Source organism: Haliotis rufescens, unplaced genomic scaffold (assembly GCF_023055435.1).
Source record: "Haliotis rufescens isolate VD_foot unplaced genomic scaffold, xgHalRufe1.0.p SCAF_3, whole genome shotgun sequence".
In the NCBI taxonomy this organism is placed as follows: Eukaryota; Metazoa; Mollusca; class Gastropoda; order Lepetellida; family Haliotidae; genus Haliotis; species Haliotis rufescens.
Genome location: NW_025964001.1, coordinates 11,850,623 through 11,874,347, shown reverse-complemented (window position 1 = coordinate 11,874,347; position 23,725 = coordinate 11,850,623). Strand labels below are relative to the sequence as shown.

Genomic DNA, 23,725 nt, shown 5'->3' with positions numbered 1-23,725 from the left:
TAGTTCTTATTGCTGTGAAAACAATCAAGATGTTTCAACTTAAACAGCATGGCGGCTATACATGAAGAAAGAATTCCTGATTATCAACAACACAGACGTGGGAGTAATGAGTATGGTGGTGTATGGTGGTTGACTTAAAAGAAGCCTGATGGTCATGGTACGGGTATAAAGTCGAAAACTTCCATCCTTGAGTCATCAGTCATAGAGCTGCCCTAATCGAAACCAACAAGACTTTTCACCGAGACCACCTTCTCATTTCGAGCATTTTCTCTTTTAAAAGTATTCTATACAATTACCACACTATAATGAAAGTGAAGAGCCCCGAAACCAAGCCAAGCAAGTGTACCGTCAACAAGACAATCGTTCCGGCAAGGAACAGAATCAAGTACTCTGCTAGTCAGGTAAATATTTAGTTGAACGAAGCCTAAATAGGAGGGAAACATAAACGTTATGTTATTTGAAAGGGAATGCAAACAATACAAATTTAACACGTTTTCATCTCCACTATCCATATCCACAGTTGAGGCAACTGGAGAAGGTATTCGTGTCCTCTCAGTATCCTGACAGCTCCATCTTGGAGGATCTCTCCAACACCATCAACATCGACGTAGAGAGACTATCGGTAGGTAAATCCTCCTTATTACACCTAACAGAACTTCTCGAAAGAGATAATTGATCACACAATACACAATATCATAGTGATATAAAACTCTCTTTCTTGTCCCCTTAAATGTACATAGGACCCATGAAATGTACTGAAGGGAAATTCTCACTTTTACTGCTTTATTCAGTTTATATGGTAGACTTAAAGAATTGTTGTATATTTCATTTCATAATCTTTTCAACCCATATAATAGACCCTGATTTCATCAAATGTCTCGATAATAATGACCTCTTCCTGCCATACAGATCTGGTTCCAGAACCGCCGTTCCAAGTTCAAGCGTCAGTCTAAAGGTGCTCACGTAAACTGGATGAGACAGCAACTGTATCAACAAGGAACGTCACGGTCACGTGACGTAACGGCTACGGACGAGTGTCACGTGCTCACACCACCAACGACTTCCAAGAAAGATGACGTGAAAGACAAACCCAAATCAAAGTAAGTACACACCAAGTTAGTTTCACAGGCGTGTAGTTGGCTCTTATTAGCTTCAACACAATGGCATGTCTGTCTCGGACTAACAACAATCTCTTCTCTTCTTCAGCCTCCACTACCTACCCAGCACTGGACCCGGCTGCTCCTCAGTGACGGACTACGACCCCGTCTACAACCACCTGATGTACCCATCATCACACAACGTCTACAGCGCACTCAGTGACGCAGTATCCTGTGCAGGGCCTACCCAGAATACACTCCACTACCCACATCTGATGACGGAAACATCCTTCCAAGTCACACCATGCCCGCAACAGTGGACAGAGTATTCCAACCAGTCCAACTTCAGCTCTCCCGGAACTCCATACTACCAGAATTATCTACCCCACTTCAACTTCCTAAGCGATCAGATGACATTTCCCCAGATAGGCGTCTAGAACCTTCGGGGATGTATTAGTGGTCAGATGAAGCACAAGGGCGTAATTTGTGCAATATGCACTGCAGTCCAATGTTGAACTCATCTTGGGCCTGCTTTGTTACTATTAATGTATATATTGTTGTGTTTACGTTATGGATTGCAACTGTCATTTGAAGAGGACTGTGTAAATGTTTCTGAGATAATAAACATTATCTGAAAACTATCATTTCATGTTCCTATGCAGCACGCATTTTCCCACTTTCATATAAACCACGATTACAAATATCTTACTGATAAACAAAGGATCCTAAACAGGCGAATCTTGGATTCGAACATTTGATTGGTGGATGTTGGTTGGACTAAGAGACAAACCTCTGCACAGTTCCAATGAATCTGCTTGAAGGAAACTTTTATTGTGAAATTTAACCGTTCTTTAGGTTGTGTGATATGAAATATAAAGCATTGTATAAATCATTTTTAGCAAAGCTACCCTCACAGATATAGATCCTCACCTCCTTGGAAACATGTGTGTTGCAACTGCGACAGATATCCTGCTTTGCTCAGGTCACATATTTAAGAGTGTTGTGGTTACATATGTTCCATCGTATATAGGTAATAACTAAAACATTGAATGAAGCTATGTTTTCAAGGCTTGAATGATACATTTGGCATCAAATAACACTCATGTGAAACTTTGAAGCTGCTCAGTTACGGTCAATGTGATAACCCGATCTATGCCTGTAAGGTATTATCAACAACTTTCGTATGCACTTGTAATCGCCATGTTGCGTATATGAGCCAAACCTTCATGCTGACGTTATCGGATTATCGGGCGCTTCCTTTGGATACCATTGTCTTAAGCAGCTGTCGACACAAGTTACCGTCTGGGAGCGTAAAACATATATATAAGGCGTGTCGGACAAACAAATTACGTCAATCAGTACTGTACATACATTATATACCACTAGTTCAAACCATTCATTATTTCATATGGTGAGAGATACAGACTGGTAAACGGGAAATTTACCTATAGGGTGACCCTTGTATTGCAGAAAAGCCAAGCAAGTAATGGTACAGCAATCACAGTTTAAGGTGTCATTTACAGGTATTTGCATTATTACCACGAAAAAGTACATGGCAAAAGTTTCAACAGTTTTTAAAATAGTTTGCCAAATCAATACTGACATTAAATTCTTCATAACCATCATTTAGGATCCGATTTTCTATCATAATACCATATGCATCTTCCAAATGTTATATATCAATTTATTTATGTGTCAGTTTAGGTATGTAATGTGTATTTTATTATCATATTGTGAGGCGCTAAATATACAGGTGAGGAACATCAAACGTCCCATGAAATACTTGCACCTTATCCCTCTATAAATTGTAAATATAGTTGCTGACTTTTCAGTTTCATGTGGGTTGTGAGTCTTCACTAAATTTTAAGTCCAAAAACATCTCTACACTTTGGTGGCAGCCAACTTCTACTCATATTTCGATCAAATGATAATATCCCTTAAGTCGGAATATATGCATCGGAATATATAGAATCTGAGCGTGATCTTGAAATAGCTTGGAACATCCGTTCAGTTAGCATAGAGTAAAATATTTAGAAGTTAATAAAGTGAAATATAAATAGCTACAAAGAGAAAAGTAATTTTTACGTGTTATTGGTGGTTATGATGGACACGTAACTTGAAAATTGCAAGGTTTTTACCAAACCTAAAATTCTTAAGAGAGGCGGGTAAAGACAATAAAATAAACTTTCCATATTCATATTAAGAATTTGTGTCAAACACACACTCGATTGTATAATTCCGACCATATCATGAGTATGTTTCTATTAATCGCCATTAAATAGTGATGATACCAGATGTTGGTGAAAAGGCGAGCGTATCCGGCTCCGCTATTTCCCCGGTTGCATCCCGTTAGAAACACATGCAAAACCAAGTCAATTGTTCACCCGAAAAAAACCCAAGGAAACAAGTTAAAAAAGGGAACTGTATCAAGCATCATTTGGTCACTGATGCGTCAAATTTGGAAATGTCATCCACATGTCTACCACAAAACGTTTTAAAAGCTTTATGTTGTAACTAAGAACACTCTTTGAAATCATCGTGGAAAGAGCTTGCTCGAGTGTACCTCAAAAGTTGTGAAATGTAGACAGTTGGGAACCATTTTTCTCGGCTCACGACATATATGCGCCTTATTTCTTTTGAACAAATACATGATCATCGAGATTTTGCTGTATCCTCTTATTCCAAAGATGTTCAATTATATAATGGATATGCGTTTCAAGCTTATAACGAGCATAACTGTTTCACAAAATAACAAATAAGTTATCCTTGTGAAGACTACGGTATTGTTAATGTTTGTTTGTTGTTTAACGCCGCACTCAGCAATATTCCAGCTATATGACGGCGGTTATTGTTAATGCGTGGCCCTTCCACACACTATAAGGATTCCTCGCTAGGATTTGTAAATGTTTTGTCCCTGTTTTTTTATGAAATTGTGCCACAAAACAAGATGGACATTTAAACGTAGTGTCCACACAGGTGTGCTACGTAGGGCGGCCTCTTTGATGTAGGTGTAAAGTTTTGACAGGTAAGTGAGTACACGCTCACCTGGCGGAGGCTACTTTAATGTACCGCTACCTCGTCGACGACTGCTACCGTTTTAATTAGGTAAACAAAGATATAGTTCTTATTACTGTGAAAACAATCAAGATGTTTCAACTTAAACAGCATGGCGGCTATACATGAAGAAAGAATTCCTGATTATTAACAACACAGACGTGGGAGTGATGAGTGGGTGGTGTATGGTGGTTGACTTAAAAGAAGCGCAATGGTCATGGTACGGGTATAAAGTCGAAAACTTCCATCCTTGAGTCATCAGTCAAAGAGCTGCCCTAATCGAAACCAGCAAGACTTGTCACCGAGATCATCTTCACATTTCGAGCATTTTCTCTTTTAAAAGTATTCTATACAATTACCACACTATAATGAAAGTGAAGAGCCCCGAAACCAAGCCAAGCAAGTGTACCGTCAACAAGACAATCGTTCCGGCAAGGAACAGAATCAAGTACTCTGCTAGTCAGGTAAACATTTAATTGCTCGAAACGTGAATAGGAAGAAAACATAAACCATTGTTGTTTCAAAAGTAAATCGAAATACAAATTTAACACGTTTTCACCTCCACTATCCATATCCACAGTTGAGGCAACTGGAGAAGGTATTCGTGTCCTCTCAGTATCCTGACAGCTCCATCTTTGGAGGATCTCTCCAACACCATCAACATCGACGTAGAGAGACTATCGGTAAGTAAATCCTCTTTATTACACTTAACAGAAGTTCTCGAAAGAGATAATTGATCACACAATACACAATATCATAGTGATATAAAACTCTCTTTCTTGTCCTTTTAAATGTACATAGGACCCATGAAATGTACTGAAGGGAAATTCTAACTTTTACTGCTTTATTCAGTTTATATGGTACATAGTTTGGACTTAAAGAATTGTTGTATATTTCATTTCATAATCTTTTCAACCCATATAAAAGACCCTGATTTCATGAAATGTCTCTATAATAATGACCTCTTTCTGCCATACAGATCTGGTTCCAGAACCGCCGTTCCAAGTTCAAGTGTCAGTCTAAAGGTGCTCACGTGAACTGGATGAGACAGCAACTGTTTCAACAAGGAACGTCACGGTCACGTGACGTAACGGCTACGGACGAGTGTCACGTGCTCACACCACCAACGACTTCCAAGAAAGATGACGTGAAAGACAAACCCAAATCAAAGTAAGTACACACCAAGTTAGTTACACAGGCGCGTAGTGGGCTGTTATTAGCTTCAACACAATGGCATGTCTGTCTCGGACTAACAACAATCTCTTCTCTTCTTCAGCCTCCACTACCTACCCAGCACTGGACCCGGCTGCTCCTCAGTGACGGACTACGACCCCGTCTACAACCCCCTGATGTACCCATCATCACACAACGTCTACAGCGCACTCAGTGACGCAGTATCCTGTACAGGGCCTACCCAGAATACACTCCACTACCCACATCTGATGACAGAAACATCCTTCCAAGTCACACCATGCCCGCAACAGTGGACAGAGTATTCCAACCAGTCCAACTTCAGCTCTCCCGGAACTCCATACTACCAGAATTATCTACCCCACTTCAACTTCCTAAGCGATCAGATGACATTTCCCCAGATAGGCGTCTAGAACTTTCGGGAATGTATTAGTGGTCAGATGAAGAACGAGGGCGTAATTTGTGCAATATGCACTGCAGTCCAATGTTGAACTCATCTTGGGCCTGCTTTGTTACTATTAATGTATATATTGTTGTGTTTACGTTATGGATTGCAACTGTCATTTGAAGAGGACTGTGTAAATGTTTCTGAGATAATAAACATTATCTGAAAACTATCATTTCATGTTCCTATGCAGCACGCATTTTCCCACTTTCATGTAAACCACGATTACAAATATCTTACTAACAAAGGATCCTAAACAGGCGAATCTTGGATTCGAACACATGATTGGTGGATGTTGGTTGGACTAAGAGACAAACCTCTTCACAGTTCAAATGAATCTGCTTGAAGGAAACTTTTATTGTGAAATTTAACCGTCTTTAGGTTGTGTGATATGAAATATAAAGCATTGTATAAATCATTTTTTTAGCAAAGCCACCCTCACAGATATAGATCCTCACCTTCTTCGAAACATGTGTGTTGCAACTGCGACAGATATCCTGCTTTGCTCAGGTCACATATTTAAGAGTGTTGTGGTTACATATGTTCCATCGTATATAGGTAATAACTAAAACATTAAATGAAGCTATGTTTTCAAGGCTTGAATGATACATTTGGCATCAAATAACACTCGTGTTAAACTTTGAAGCTGCTCAGTTACGGTCAATGTGATAACCCGATCTATGCCTGTAAGGTATTATCAACAACTTTCGAATGCACTTGTAATCGCCATGTTGCGTATATGAGCCAAACCTTCATGCTGACGTTATCGGATTATCGGGCGCTTCCTTTGGATACCATTGGCTTAATAACAAGTTACCGTCTGGGAGCGTAAAACATATATATAAGGCGTGTCGGACAAACCAATTACGTCAATCAGTACTGTACATACATTATATACCACTAGTTCAAACCATTCATTATTTCATATGGTGAGAGATACAGACTGATAAACGGGAAATTTACCTATAGGGTGACCCTTGTATTGCAGAAAAGCCAAGCAAGTAATGGTACAGCAATCACAGTATAAGGTGTCATTTACAGATATTTGGCTTATTACCACGAAAAAGTACATGGCAATAGTTTCAACAGCTTTAGAAAAGTTTGCCAAATCAATACTGACATTAAATTCTTCATAACCATCATTAAGGATCCGATTTTCTGTCAAAATACCATATGCATCTTCCAAATGTTATATATCAATTTATTTATGTGTCAGTTTAGGTACGTATTGTGTATTTCATTATCATATTGTGAGGCGCTAAATATACAGGTGAGGAACATCAAACGTCCCATGAAATACTTGCACCTTATCCCTCTATAAATTGTAAATATAGTTGCTGACTTTTCAGTTTCATGTGGGTTGTGAGTCTTCACTAAATATTAACTCCAAAAACATCTCTACACTTTAGTGTCAGCCAACTTCTAATATTTCGATCAAATGATAATATCCCTAACGTCGGAATATATAGAATCTGAGCGTGATCTTGAAATCGCTCAGTTAGCATAGAGTAAAATATTTAGAAGTTAATAAAGTGAAATATAAATAGCTACAAAGAGAAAAGTAATTTTACGTGTTATTGGTGGTTATGATGGACACGTAACTTGAAAATTGCAAGGATTTTACCAAACCTAAAATTCTTAAGAGAGGCGGGCGGTCGGGTAGCCTAGTGGTTAAAGCGTTCGCTCGTCACGCCGAAGACCCGGGTTCGATTCCCGACATGGGTACAATGTGTGAAGCCCATTTCTGGTGTCCCCCGCCGTGATATTGCTGGAATATTGCTAAAAGCGGCGTAAAACCATACTCACTCACTCACTCACTTAAGAGAGGCGGATAAAGACAATGAAATAAACTTTCCATATTCATATTAAGAATTTGTGTCAAACACACACTCGATTGTATAATTCCGACCATATCATGAGTTTTTTTCCATTAATCGCCATCAAATAGTGATGATACCAGATGTTGGCGAAAAGGCGAGCGTATCCGCCTCCGCTATTTTCCCGGTTGCATCCCGTCACAAACACATGCAAAACCAAGTCAATTGTTCACCCGAAAAAAAACCAAGGGAACAAGTTAAAAAAGGGAACTGTATCAAGCATCATTTGGTCACTGATGAGTCAAATTTGGAAATGTCATCCACATGTCTACCACAAAACGTTTTAAAAGCTTTATGTTGTAACTAAGAACACTCTTTGAAATCACCGTGGAAAGAGCTTGCTCGAGTGTACCTCAAAAGTTGTGAAATGTAGACAGTTGGGAACCATTTTTCTTGGCTCACGACATATAAACGCCTTATTTCTTTTGAACAAATACATGATCATCGAGATTTTTCTATATCCTCTTATTCCAAAGGTGTTCAATTTTATAATGGATATGCGTTTCAAGCTTATTACGAGCATAACTGTTTCACACAATAACAAATAAGTTATCCTTGTGAAGACTACGGTATTGTTAATGTTTTTGGGTTTTTTTTGTTTAACGCCGCACTCAGCAATATTCCAGCTATATGACGGCGGTTATTGTTAATGCCTGGCCCTTCCATACACTATAAGGATTCCTCGCTAGGATTTGTAAACGTTTTGTCCCTGTTTGTTTATGAAATTGTCCCACAAAACAAGATGGACATTTAAACGTAGTGTCCACACAGGTGTGCTTACGTAAGGCGGCGTCTTTGATGTAGGTGTAAAGTTTTGACAGGTAAGTGAGTACACGCTCACCTGGTGGAGGCTACTTTAATGTACCGCTACCTCGTCGACGACTGCTACCGTTTTAATAAGGTAAACAAAGATATAGTTCTTATTGCTGTGAAAACAATCAAGATGTTTCAACTTAAACAGCATGGCGGCTATACATGAAGAAAGAATTCCTGATTATTAACAACACAGACGTGGGAGTAATGAGTGGGTGGTGTATGGTGGTTGACTTAAAAGAAGCCCGATGGTCATGGTACGGGTATAAAGTCGAAAACTTCCATCCTTGAGTCATCAGTCATAGAGCTGCCCTAATCGAAACCAGCAAGACTTGTCACCGAGATCATCTTCACATTTCGAGCATTTTCTCTTTTAAAAGTATTCTATACAATTACCACACTATAATGAAAGTGAAGAGCCCCGAAACCAAGCCAAGCAAGTGTACCGTCAACAAGACAATCGTTCCGGCAAGGAACAGAATCAAATACTCTGCTAGTCAGGTAAACATTTAATTGCTCGAAACGTGAATAGGAAGAAAACATAAACCATTGTTATTTCAAAAGTAAATCGAAATACAAATTTAACACGTTTTCACCTCCACTATCCATATCCACAGTTGAGGCAACTGGAGAAGGTATTCGTGTCCTCTCAGTATCCTGACAGCTCCATCTTGGAGGATCTCTCCAACACCATCAACATCGACGTAGAGAGACTATCGGTAAGTAAATCCTCTTTATTACACCTAACAGAAGTTCTCGAAAGAGATAATTGATCACACAATACACAATATCATAGTGATATAAAACTCTCTTTCTTGTCCTTTTAAATGTACATAGGACCCATGAAATGTACTGAAGGGAAATTCTAACTTTTACTGCTTTATTCAGTTTATATAGTACATAGTTTGGACTTAAAGAATTGTTGTATATTTCATTTCATAATCTTTTCAACCCATATAATAGACCCTGATTTCATGAAATGTCTCTATAATAATGACCTCTTTCTGCCATACAGATCTGGTTCCAGAACCGCCGTTCCAAGTTCAAGCGTCAGTCTAAAGGTGCTCACGTGAACTGGATGAGACAGCAACTGTATCAACAAGGAACGTCACGGTCACGTGACGTAACGGCTACGGACGAGTGTCACGTGCTCACACCACCAACGACTTCCAAGAAAGATGACGTGAAAGACAAACCCAAATCAAAGTAAGTACACACCAAGTTAGTTACACAGGCGCGTAGTGGGCTCTTATTAGCTTCAACACAATGGCATGTCTGTCTCGGACTAACAACAATCTCTTCTCTTCTTCAGCCTCCACTACCTACCCAGCACTGGACCCGGCTGCTCCTCAGTGACGGACTACGACCCCGCCTACAACCCCCTGATGTACCCATCATCACACAACGTCTACAGCGCACTCAGTGACGCAGTATCCTGTACACGGCCTACCCAGAATACTCTCCACTACCCACATCTGATGACGGAAACATCCTTCCAAGTCACACCACGCCCGCAACAGTGGACAGAGTATTCCAACCAGTCCAACTTCAGCTCTCCCGGAACTCCATACTACCAGAATTATCTACCCCACTTCAACTTCCTAAGCGATCAGATGACATTTCCCCAGATAGGCGTCTAGAACTTTCGGGAATGTATTAGTGGTCAGATGAAGAACGAGGGCGTAATTTGTGCAATATGCACTGCAGTCCAATGTTGAACTCATCTTGGGCCTGATTTGTTACTATTAATGTATATATTGTTGTGTTTACGTTATGGATTGCAACTGTCATTTGAAGAGGACTGTGTAAATGTTTCTGAGATAATAAACATTATCTGAAAACTATCATTTCATGTTCTTATGCAGCACGCATTTTCCCACTTTCATGTAAACCACGATTACAAATATCTTACTAACAAAGGATCCTAAACAGGCGAATCTTGGATTCGAACACATGATTGGTGGATGTTGGTTGGACTAAGAGACAAACCTCTTCACAGTTCAAATGAATCTGCTTGAAGGAAACTTTTATTGTGAAATTTAACCGTCTTTAGGTTGTGTGATATGAAATATAAAGCATTGTATAAATCATTTTTTTAGCAAAGCCACCCTCACAGATATAGATCCTCACCTTCTTCGAAACATGTGTGTTGCAACTGCGACAGATATCCTGCTTTGCTCAGGTCACATATTTAAGAGTGTTGTGGTTACATATGTTCCATCGTATATAGGTAATAACTAAAACATTAAATGAAGCTATGTTTTCAAGGCTTGAATGATACATTTGGCATCAAATAACACTCGTGTTAAACTTTGAAGCTGCTCAGTTACGGTCAATGTGATAACCCGATCTATGCCTGTAAGGTATTATCAACAACTTTCGAATGCACTTGTAATCGCCATGTTGCGTATATGAGCCAAACCTTCATGCTGACGTTATCGGATTATCGGGCGCTTCCTTTGGATACCATTGGCTTAATAACAAGTTACCGTCTGGGAGCGTAAAACATATATATAAGGCGTGTCGGACAAACCAATTACGTCAATCAGTACTGTACATACATTATATACCACTAGTTCAAACCATTCATTATTTCATATGGTGAGAGATACAGACTGATAAACGGGAAATTTACCTATAGGGTGACCCTTGTATTGCAGAAAAGCCAAGCAAGTAATGGTACAGCAATCACAGTATAAGGTGTCATTTACAGATATTTGGCTTATTACCACGAAAAAGTACATGGCAATAGTTTCAACAGCTTTAGAAAAGTTTGCCAAATCAATACTGACATTAAATTCTTCATAACCATCATTAAGGATCCGATTTTCTGTCAAAATACCATATGCATCTTCCAAATGTTATATATCAATTTATTTATGTGTCAGTTTAGGTACGTAATGTGTATTTCATTATCATATTGTGAGGCGCTAAATATACAGGTGAGGAACATCAAACGTCCCATGAAATACTTGCACCTTATCCCTCTATAAATTGTAAATATAGTTGCTGACTTTTCAGTTTCATGTGGGTTGTGAGTCTTCACTAAATATTAACTCCAAAAACATCTCTACACTTTAGTGTCAGCCAACTTCTAATATTTCGATCAAATGATAATATCCCTAACGTCGGAATATATAGAATCTGAGCGTGATCTTGAAATCGCTCAGTTAGCATAGAGTAAAATATTTAGAAGTTAATAAAGTGAAATATAAATAGCTACAAAGAGAAAAGTAATTTTACGTGTTATTGGTGGTTATGATGGACACGTAACTTGAAAATTGCAAGGATTTTACCAAACCTAAAATTCTTAAGAGAGGCGGGCGGTCGGGAAGCCTAGTGGTTAAAGCGTTCGCTCGTCACGCCGAAGACCCGGGTTCGATTCCCGACATGGGTACAATGTGTGAAGCCCATTTCTGGTGTCCCCCGCCGTGATATTGCTGGAATATTGCTAAAAGCGGCGTAAAACCATACTCACTCACTCACTCACTTAAGAGAGGCGGATAAAGACAATGAAATAAACTTTCCATATTCATATTAAGAATTTGTGTCAAACAAACACTCGATTGTATAATTCCGACCATATCATGAGTTTGTTTCCATTAATCGCCATCAAGTAGTGATAATACCAGCTGTTGGCGAAAAGGCGAGCGTATCCGCCTCCGCTATTTTCCCGGTTGCACCCCGTCACAAACACATGCAAAACCAAGTCAATTGTTCACCCGAAAAAAAACCAAGGGAACAAGTTAAAAAAGGGAACTGTATCAAGCATCATTTGGTCACTGATGAGTCAAATTTGGAAATGTCATCCACATGTCTACCACAAAACGTTTTAAAAGCTTTATGTTGTAACTAAGAACACTCTTTGAAATCACCGTGGAAAGAGCTTGCTCGAGTGTACCTCAAAAGTTGTGAAATGTAGACAGTTGGGAACCATTTTTCTTGGCTCACGACATATAAACGCCTTATTTCTTTTGAACAAATACATGATCATCGAGATTTTTCTATATCCTCTTATTCCAAAGGTGTTCAATTTTATAATGGATATGCGTTTCAAGCTTATTACGAGCATAACTGTTTCACACAATAACAAATAAGTTATCCTTGTGAAGACTACGGTATTGTTAATGTTTTTGGTTTTTTTTGTTTAACGCCGCACTCAGCAATATTCCAGCTATATGACGGCGGTTATTGTTAATGCCTGGCCCTTCCATACACTATAAGGATTCCTCGCTAGGATTTGTAAACGTTTTGTCCCTGTTTGTTTATGAAATTGTCCCACAAAACAAGATGGACATTTAAACGTAGTGTCCACACAGGTGTGCTACGTAAGGCGGCGTCTTTGATGTAGGTGTAAAGTTTTGACAGGTAAGTGAGTACACGCTCACCTGGTGGAGGCTACTTTAATGTACCGCTACCTCGTCGACGACTGCTACCGTTTTAATAAGGTAAACAAAGATATAGTTCTTATTGCTGTGAAAACAATCAAGATGTTTCAACTTAAACAGCATGGCGGCTATACATGAAGAAAGAATTCCTGATTATTAACAACACAGACGTGGGAGTAATGAGTGGGTGGTGTATGGTGGTTGACTTAAAAGAAGCCCGATGGTCATGGTACGGGTATAAAGTCGAAAACTTCCATCCTTGAGTCATCAGTCATAGAGCTGCCCTAATCGAAACCAGCAAGACTTGTCACCGAGATCATCTTCACATTTCGAGCATTTTCTCTTTTAAAAGTATTCTATACAATTACCACACTATAATGAAAGTGAAGAGCCCCGAAACCAAGCCAAGCAAGTGTACCGTCAACAAGACAATCGTTCCGGCAAGGAACAGAATCAAATACTCTGCTAGTCAGGTAAACATTTAATTGCTCGAAACGTGAATAGGAAGAAAACATAAACCATTGTTATTTCAAAAGTAAATCGAAATACAAATTTAACACGTTTTCACCTCCGCTATCCATATCCACAGTTGAGGCAACTGGAGAAGGTATTCGTGTCCTCTCAGTATCCTGACAGCTCCATCTTGGAGGATCTCTCCAACACCATCAACATCGACGTAGAGAGACTATCGGTAAGTAAATCCTCTTTATTACACCTAACAGAAGTTCTCGAAAGAGATAATTGATCACACAATACACAATATCATAGTGATATAAAACTCTCTTTCTTGTCCTTTTAAATGTACATAGGACCCATGAAATGTACTGAAGGGAAATTCTAACTTTTACTGCTTTATTCAGTTTATATGGTACATAGTTTGGACTTAAAGAATTGTTGTATATTTCATTTCATAATCTTTTCAACCCATATAATAGACCCTGATTTCATGAAATGTCTCTATAATAATGACCTCTTTCTGCCATACAGATCTGGTTCCAGAACCGCCGTTCCAAGTTCAAGCGTCAGTCTAAAGGTGCTCACGTGAACTGGATGAGACAGCAACTGTATCAACAAGGAACGTCACGGTCACGTGACGTAACGGCTACGGACGAGTGTCACGTGCTCACACCACCAACGACTTCCAAGAAAGATGACGTGAAAGACAAACCCAAATCAAAGTAAGTACACACCAAGTTAGTTACACAGGCGCGTAGTGGGCTCTTATTAGCTTCAACACAATGGCATGTCTGTCTCGGACTAACAACAATCTCTTCTCTTCTTCAGCCTCCACTACCTACCCAGCACTGGACCCGGCTGCTCCTCAGTGACGGACTACGACCCCGCCTACAACCCCCTGATGTACCCATCATCACACAACGTCTACAGCGCACTCAGTGACGCAGTATCCTGTACACGGCCTACCCAGAATACTCTCCACTACCCACATCTGATGACGGAAACATCCTTCCAAGTCACACCACGCCCGCAACAGTGGACAGAGTATTCCAACCAGTCCAACTTCAGCTCTCCCGGAACTCCATACTACCAGAATTATCTACCCCACTTCAACTTCCTAAGCGATCAGATGACATTTCCCCAGATAGGCGTCTAGAACTTTCGGGAATGTATTAGTGGTCAGATGAAGAACGAGGGCGTAATTTGTGCAATATGCACTGCAGTCCAATGTTGAACTCATCTTGGGCCTGCTTTGTTACTATTAATGTATATATTGTTGTGTTTACGTTATGGATTGCAACTGTCATTTGAAGAGGACTGTGTAAATGTTTCTGAGATAATAAACATTATCTGAAAACTATCATTTCATGTTCTTATGCAGCACGCATTTTCCCACTTTCATGTAAACCACGATTACAAATATCTTACTAACAAAGGATCCTAAACAGGCGAATCTTGGATTCGAACACATGATTGGTGGATGTTGGTTGGACTAAGAGACAAACCTCTTCACAGTTCAAATGAATCTGCTTGAAGGAAACTTTTATTGTGAAATTTAACCGTCTTTAGGTTGTGTGATATGAAATATAAAGCATTGTATAAATCATTTTTTTAGCAAAGCCACCCTCACAGATATAGATCCTCACCTTCTTCGAAACATGTGTGTTGCAACTGCGACAGATATCCTGCTTTGCTCAGGTCACATATTTAAGAGTGTTGTGGTTACATATGTTCCATCGTATATAGGTAATAACTAAAACATTAAATGAAGCTATGTTTTCAAGGCTTGAATGATACATTTGGCATCAAATAACACTCGTGTTAAACTTTGAAGCTGCTCAGTTACGGTCAATGTGATAACCCGATCTATGCCTGTAAGGTATTATCAACAACTTTCGAATGCACTTGTAATCGCCATGTTGCGTATATGAGCCAAACCTTCATGCTGACGTTATCGGATTATCGGGCGCTTCCTTTGGATACCATTGGCTTAATAACAAGTTACCGTCTGGGAGCGTAAAACATATATATAAGGCGTGTCGGACAAACCAATTACGTCAATCAGTACTGTACATACATTATATACCACTAGTTCAAACCATTCATTATTTCATATGGTGAGAGATACAGACTGATAAACGGGAAATTTACCTATAGGGTGACCCTTGTATTGCAGAAAAGCCAAGCAAGTAATGGTACAGCAATCACAGTATAAGGTGTCATTTACAGATATTTGGCTTATTACCACGAAAAAGTACATGGCAATAGTTTCAACAGCTTTAGAAAAGTTTGCCAAATCAATACTGACATTAAATTCTTCATAACCATCATTAAGGATCCGATTTTCTGTCAAAATACCATATGCATCTTCCAAATGTTATATATCAATTTATTTATGTGTCAGTTTAGGTACGTAATGTGTATTTCATTATCATATTGTGAGGCGCTAAATATACAGGTGAGGAACATCAAACGTCCCATGAAATACTTGCACCTTATCCCTCTATAAATTGTAAATATAGTTGCTGACTTTTCAGTTTCATGTGGGTTGTGAGTCTTCACTAAATATTAACTCCAAAAACATCTCTACACTTTAGTGTCAGCCAACTTCTAATATTTCGATCAAATGATAATATCCCTAACGTCGGAATATATAGAATCTGAGCGTGATCTTGAAATCGCTCAGTTAGCATAGAGTAAAATATTTAGAAGTTAATAAAGTGAAATATAAATAGCTACAAAGAGAAAAGTAATTTTACGTGTTATTGGTGGTTATGATGGACACGTAACTTGAAAATTGCAAGGATTTTACCAAACCTAAAATTCTTAAGAGAGGCGGGCGGTCGGGTAGCCTAGTGGTTAAAGCGTTCGCTCGTCACGCCGAAGACCCGGGTTCGATTCCCGACATGGGTACAATGTGTGAAGCCCATTTCTGGTGTCCCCCGCCGTGATATTGCTGGAATATTGCTAAAAGCGGCGTAAAACCATACTCACTCACTCACTCACTTAAGAGAGGCGGATAAAGACAATGAAATAAACTTTCCATATTCATATTAAGAATTTGTGTCAAACAAACACTCGATTGTATAATTCCGACCATATCATGAGTTTGTTTCCATTAATCGCCATCAAGTAGTGATAATACCAGCTGTTGGCGAAAAGGCGAGCGTATCCGCCTCCGCTATTTTCCCGGTTGCACCCCGTCACAAACACATGCAAAACCAAGTCAATTGTTCACCCGAAAAAAAACCAAGGGAACAAGTTAAAAAAGGGAACTGTATCAAGCATCATTTGGTCACTGATGAGTCAAATTTGGAAATGTCATCCACATGTCTACCACAAAACGTTTTAAAAGCTTTATGTTGTAACTAAGAACACTCTTTGAAATCACCGTGGAAAGAGCTTGCTCGAGTGTACCTCAAAAGTTGTGAAATGTAGACAGTTGGGAACCATTTTTCTTGGCTCACGACATATAAACGCCTTATTTCTTTTGAACAAATACATGATCATCGAGATTTTTCTATATCCTCTTATTCCAAAGGTGTTCAATTTTATAATGGATATGCGTTTCAAGCTTATTACGAGCATAACTGTTTCACACAATAACAAATAAGTTATCCTTGTGAAGACTACGGTATTGTTAATGTTTTTGGGTGTTTTTGTTTAACGCCGCACTCAGCAATATTCCAGCTATATGACGGCGGTTATTGTTAATGCCTGGCCCTTCCATACACTATAAGGATTCCTCGCTAGGATTTGTAAACGTTTTGTCCCTGTTTGTTTATGAAATTGTCCCACAAAACAAGATGGACATTTAAACGTAGTGTCCACACAGGTGTGCTACGTAAGGCGGCGTCTTTGATGTAGGTGTAAAGTTTTGACAGGTAAGTGAGTACACGCTCACCTGGTGGAGGCTACTTTAATGTACCGCTACCTCGTCGACGACTGCTACCGTTTTAATTAGGTAAACAAAGATATAGTTCTTATTGCTGTGAAAACAATCAAGATGTTTCAACTTAAACAGCATGGCGGCTATACATGAAGAAAGAATTCCTGATTATTAACAACACAGACGTGGGAGTAATGAGTGGGTGGTGTATGGTGGTTGACTTAAAAGAAGCCCGATGGTCATGGTACGGGTATAAAGTCGAAAACTTCCATCCTTGAGTCATCAGTCATAGAGCTGCCCTAATCGAAACCAGCAAGACTTGTCACCGAGATCATCTTCACATTTCGAGCATTTTCTCTTTTAAAAGTATTCTATACAATTACCACACTATAATGAAAGTGAAGAGCCCCGAAACCAAGCCAAGCAAGTGTACCGTCAACAAGACAATCGTTCCGGCAAGGAACAGAATCAAATACTCTGCTAGTCAGGTAAACATTTAATTGCTCGAAACGTGAATAGGAAGAAAACATAAACTATTGTTATTTCAAAAGTAAATCGAAATACAAATTTAACACGTTTTCATCTCCGCTATTCATATCCACAGTTGAGGCAACTGGAGAAGGTATTCGTGTCCTCTCAGTATCCTGACAGCTCCATCTTGGAGGATCTCTCCAACACCATCAACATCGACGTAGAGAGACTATCGGTAAGTAAATCCTCTTTATTACACCTAACAGAAGTTCTCGAAAGAGATAATTGATCACACAATACACAATATCATAGTGATATAAAACTCTCTTTCTTGTCCTTTTAAATGTACATAGGACCCATGAAATGTACTGAAGGGAAATTCTAACTTTTACTGCTTTATTCAGTTTATATGGTACATAGTTTGGACTTAAAGAATTGTTGTATATTTCATTTCATAATCTTTTCAACCCATATAAAAGACCCTGATTTCATGAAATGTCTCTATAATAATGACCTCTTTCTGCCATACAGATCTGGTTCCAGAACCGCCGTTCCAAGTTCAAGCGTCAGTCTAAAGGTGCTCACGTGAACTGGATGAGACAGCAACTGTATCAACAAGGAACGTCACGGTCACGTGACGTAACGGCTACGGACGAGTGTCACGTGCTCACACCACCAACGACTTCCAAGAAAGATGACGTGAAAGACAAACCCAAATCAAAGTAAGTACACACCAAGTTAGTTACACAGGCGCGTAGTGGGCTGTTATTAGCTTCAACACAATGGCATGTCTGTCTCGGACTAACAACAATCTCTTCTCTTCTTCAGCCTCCACTACCTACCCAGCACTGGACCCGGCTGCTCCTCAGTGACGGACTACGACCCCGTCTACAACCCCCTGATGTACCCATCATCACACAACGTCTACAGCGCACTCAGTGACGCAGTATCCTGTACACGGCCTACCCAGAATACTCTCCACTACCCACATCTGATGACAGAAACATCCTTCCAAGTCACACCATGCCCGCAACAGTGGACAGAGTATTCCAACCAGTCCAACTTCAGCTCTCCCGGAACTCCATACTACCAGAATTATCTACCCCACTTCAACTTCCTAAGCGATCAGATGACATTTCCCCAGATAGGCGTCTAGAACTTTCGGGAATGTATTAGTGGTCAGATGAAGAACGAGGGCGTAATTTGTGCAATATGCACTGCAGTCCAATGTTGAACTCATCTTGGGCCTGATTTGTTACTATTAATGTATATATTGTTGTGTTTACGTTATGGATTGCAACTGTCATTTGAAGAGGACTGTGTAAATGTTTCTGAGATAATAAACATTATCTGAAAACTATCATTTCATGTTCTTATGCAGCACGCATTTTCCCACTTTCATGTAAACCACGATTACAAATATCTTACTAACAAAGGATCCTAAACAGGCGAATCTTGGATTCGAACACATGATTGGTGGATGTTGGTTGGACTAAGAGACAAACCTCTTCACAGTTCAAATGAATCTGCTTGAAGGAAACTTTTATTGTGAAATTTAACCGTCTTTAGGTTGTGTGATATGAAATATAAAGCATTGTATAAATCATTTTTTTAGCAAAGCCACCCTCACAGATATAGATCCTCACCTTCTTCGAAACATGTGTGTTGCAACTGCGACAGATATCCTGCTTTGCTCAGGTCACATATTTAAGAGTGTTGTGGTTACATATGTTCCATCGTATATAGGTAATAACTAAAACATTAAATGAAGCTATGTTTTCAAGGCTTGAATGATACATTTGGCATCAAATAACACTCATGTTAAACTTTGAAGCTGCTCAGTTACGGTCAATGTGATAACCCGATCTATGCCTGTAAGGTATTATCAACAACTTTCGAATGCACTTGTAATCGCCATGTTGCGTATATGAGCCAAACCTTCATGCTGACGTTATCGGATTATCGGGCGCTTCCTTTGGATACCATTGGCTTAATAACAAGTTACCGTCTGGGAGCGTAAAACATACATATAAGGCGTGTCGGACAAACCAATTACGTCAATCAGTACTGTACATACATTATATACCACTAGTTCAAACCATTCATTATTTCATATGGTGAGAGATACAGACTGATAAACGGGAAATTTACCTACAGGGTGACCCTTGTATTGCAGAAAAGCCAAGCAAGTAATGGTACAGCAATCACAGTATAAGGTGTCATTTACAGATATTTGGATTATTACCACGAAAAAGTACATGGCAATAGTTTCAACAGCTTTAGAAAAGTTTGCCAAATCAATACTGACATTAAATTCTTCATAACCATCATTTAGGATCCGATTTTCTGTCAAAATACCATATGCATCTTCCAAATGTTATATATCAATTTATTTATGTGTCAGTTCAGGTACGTAATGTGTATTTCATTATCATATTGTGAGGCGCTAAATATACAGGTGAGGAACATCAAACGTCCCATGAAATACTTGCACCTTATCCCTCTATAAATTGTAAATATAGTTGCTGACTTTTCAGTTTCATGTGGGTTGTGAGTCTTCACTAAATGTTAAGTCCAAAAACATCTCTACACTTTAGTGTCAGCCAACTTCTTCTAATATTTCGATCAAATGATAATATCCCTAACGTCGGAATATATAGAATCTGAGCGTGATCTTGAAATCGCTCAGTTAGCATAGAGTAAAATATTTAGAAGTTAATAAAGTGAAATATAAATAGCTACAAAGAGAAAAGTAATTTTACGTGTTATTGGTGGTTATGATGGACACGTAACTTGAAAATTGCAAGGATTTTACCAAACCTAAAATTCTTAAGAGAGGCGGGCGGTCGGGTAGCCTAGTGGTTAAAGCGTTCGCTCGTCACGCCGAAGACCCGGGTTCGATTCCCGACATGGGTACAATGTGTGAAGCCCATTTCTGGTGTCCCCCGCCGTGATATTGCTGGAATATTGCTAAAAGCGGCGTAAAACCATACTCACTCACTCACTCACTTAAGAGAGGCGGATAAAGACAATGAAATAAACTTTCCATATTCATATTAAGAATTTGTGTCAAACAAACACTCGATTGTATAATTCCGACCATATCATGAGTTTGTTTCCATTAATCGCCATCAAGTAGTGATAATACCAGCTGTTGGCGAAAAGGCGAGCGTATCCGCCTCCGCTATTTTCCCGGTTGCACCCCGTCACAAACACATGCAAAACCAAGTCAATTGTTCACCCGAAAAAAAACCAAGGGAACAAGTTAAAAAAGGGAACTGTATCAAGCATCATTTGGTCACTGATGAGTCAAATTTGGAAATGTCATCCACATGTCTACCACAAAACGTTTTAAAAGCTTTATGTCGTAACTAAGAACACTCTTTGAAATCACCGTGGAAAGAGCTTGCTCGAGTGTACCTCAAAAGTTGTGAAATGTAGACAGTTGGGAACCATTTTTCTTGGCTCACGACATATAAACGCCTTATTTCTTTTGAACAAATACATGATCATCGAGATTTTTCTGTATCCTCTTATTCCAAAGGTGTTCAATTATATAATGGAAATGCGTTTCAAGCTTATTACGAGCATAACTGTTTCACACAATAACAAATAAGTTATCCTTGTGAAGACTACGGTATTGTTAATGTTTTTGGGTGTTTTTGTTTAACGCCGCACTCAGCAATATTCCAGCTATATGACGGCGGTTATTGTTAATGCCTGGCCCTTCCATACACTATAAGGATTCCTCGCTAGGATTTGTAAACGTTTTGTCCCTGTTTGTTTATGAAATTGTCCCACAAAACAAGATGGACATTTAAACGTAGTGTCCACACAGGTGTGCTACGTAAGGCGGCGTCTTTGATGTAGGTGTAAAGTTTTGACAGGTAAGTGAGTACACGCTCACCTGGTGGAGGCTACTTTAATGTACCGCTACCTCGTCGACGACTGCTACCGTTTTAATTAGATAAACAAAGATATAGTTCTTATTGCTGTGAAAACAATCAAGATGTTTCAACTTAAACAGCATGGCGGCTATACATGAAGAAAGAATTCCTGATTATTAACAACACAGACGTGGGAGTAATGAGTATGGTGGTTGACTTAAAAGAAGCCCGATGGTCATGGTACGGGTATAAAGTCGAAAACTTCCATCCTTGAGTCATCAGTCATAGAGCTGCCCTAATCGAAACCAGCAAGACTCGTCACCGAGATCATCTTCACATTTCGAGCATTTTCTCTTTTAAAAGTATTCTATACAATTACCACACTATAATGAAAGTGAAGAGCCCCGAAACCAAGCCAAGCAAGTGTACCGTCAACAAGACAATCGTTCCGGCAAGGAACAGAATCAAGTACTCTGCTAGTCAGGTAAACATTTAATTGCTCGAAACGTGAATAGGAAGAAAACATAAACTATTGTTATTTCAAAAGTAAATCGAAATACAAAGTTAACACGTTTTCATCTCCGCTATCCATATCCACAGTTGAGGCAACTGGAGAAGGTATTCGTGTCCTCTCAGTATCCTGACAGCTCCATCTTGGAGGATCTCTCCAACACCATCAACATCGACGTAGAGAGACTATCGGTAAGTAAATCCTCTTTATTACACCTAACAGAAGTTCTCGAAAGAGATAATTGATCACACAATACACAATATCATAGTGATATAAAACTCTCTTTCTTGTCCTTTTAAATGTACATAGGACCCATGAAATGTACTGAAGGGAAATTCTAACTTTTACTGCTTTATTCAGTTTATATGGTACATAGTTTGGACTTAAAGAATTGTTGTATATTTCATTTCATAATCTTTTCAACCCATATAAAAGACCCTGATTTCATGAAATGTCTCGATAATAATGACCTCTTTCTGCCATACAGATCTGGTTCCAGAACCGCCGTTCCAAGTTCAAGCGTCAGTCTAAAGGTGCTCACGTGAACTGGATGAGACAGCAACTGTATCAACAAGGAACGTCACGGTCACGTGACGTAACGGCTACGGACGAGTGTCACGTGCTCACACCTCCAACGACTTCCAAGAAAGATGACGTGAAAGACAAACCCAAATCAAAGTAAGTACACACCAAGTTAGTTACACAGGCGCGTAGTGGGCTCTTATTAGCTTCAACACAATGGCATGTCTGTCTCGGACTAACAACAATCTCTTCTCTTCTTCAGCCTCCACTACCTACCCAGCACTGGACCCGGCTGCTCCTCAGTGACGGACTACGACCCCGTCTACAACCCCCTGATGTACCCATCATCACACAACGTCTACAGCGCACTCAGTGACGCAGTATCCTGTACACGGCCTACCCAGAATACTCTCCACTACCCACATCTGATGACGGAAACATCCTTCCAAGTCACACCATGCCCGCAACAGTGGACAGAGTATTCCAACCAGTCCAACTTCAGCTCTCCCGGAACTCCATACTACCAGAATTATCTACCCCACTTCAACTTCCTAAGCGATCAGATGACATTTCCCCAGATAGGCGTCTAGAACTTTCGGAATGTATTAGTGGTCAGATGAAGAACGAGGGCGTAATTTGTGCAATATGCACTGCAGTCCAATGTTGAACTCATCTTGGGCCTGCTTTGTTACTATTAATGTATATATTGTTGTGTTTACGTTATGGATTGCAACTGTCATTTGAAGAGGACTGTGTAAATGTTTCTGAGATAATAAACATTATCTGAAAACTATCATTTCATGTTCTTATGCAGCACGCATTTTCCCACTTTCATGTAAACCACGATTACAAATATCTTACTAACAAAGGATCCTAAACAGGCGAATCTTGGATTCGAACACATGATTGGTGGATGTTGGTTGGACTAAGAGACAAACCTCTTCACAGTTCAAATGAATCTGCTTGAAGGAAACTTTTATTGTGAAATTTAACCGTCTTTAGGTTGTGTGATATGAAATATAAAGCATTGTATAAATCATTTTTAGCAAAGCCACCCTCACAGATATAGATCCTCACCTTCTTCGAAACATGTGTGTTGCAACTGCGATAGATATCCTGCTTTG

At 39.4% G+C, this 23,725-nt stretch overlaps 2 protein-coding genes and 3 long non-coding RNA genes across 5 annotated transcripts; all 5 read left to right on the top strand.

Annotated features, from left to right (window-relative positions):
* Positions 1–242: 242 nt before the first annotated feature.
* On the top strand, positions 243–1,534 carry LOC124124375 (paired box protein Pax-6-like). The gene is made up of 4 exons (XM_046487517.2): positions 243–401; positions 521–622; positions 910–1,100; positions 1,207–1,534. The coding sequence occupies exons 1-4, from the start codon at positions 306–308 to the stop codon at positions 1,532–1,534; spliced, it is 717 nt and encodes a 238-aa protein (XP_046343473.2). The 5' UTR covers positions 243–305.
* A 7,558-nt stretch (positions 1,535–9,092) lies between these two features.
* On the top strand, positions 9,093–9,847 carry LOC125384346. The gene is made up of 3 exons (XR_007223234.1): positions 9,093–9,196; positions 9,493–9,683; positions 9,790–9,847. It is a non-coding gene; the product is annotated as an uncharacterized LOC125384346 (long non-coding RNA).
* Positions 9,848–13,452: 3,605 nt separating this feature from the next.
* On the top strand, positions 13,453–14,207 carry LOC125384344. The gene is made up of 3 exons (XR_007223233.1): positions 13,453–13,556; positions 13,853–14,043; positions 14,150–14,207. It is a non-coding gene; the product is annotated as an uncharacterized LOC125384344 (long non-coding RNA).
* Positions 14,208–17,602: 3,395 nt separating this feature from the next.
* LOC124124374 (homeobox protein OTX1 B-like) lies at positions 17,603–18,875 on the top strand. Its single transcript, XM_046487516.2, has 4 exons — positions 17,603–17,698; positions 17,815–17,916; positions 18,213–18,403; positions 18,510–18,875. Exons 1-4 carry the CDS (start codon positions 17,603–17,605, stop codon positions 18,835–18,837), a joined length of 717 nt encoding a protein of 238 aa, XP_046343472.1. The 3' UTR covers positions 18,838–18,875.
* A 3,096-nt stretch (positions 18,876–21,971) lies between these two features.
* Positions 21,972–22,634, top strand: LOC125384347. The gene is made up of 3 exons (XR_007223235.1): positions 21,972–22,052; positions 22,169–22,270; positions 22,567–22,634. It is a non-coding gene; the product is annotated as an uncharacterized LOC125384347 (long non-coding RNA).
* Positions 22,635–23,725: the final 1,091 nt, after the last annotated feature.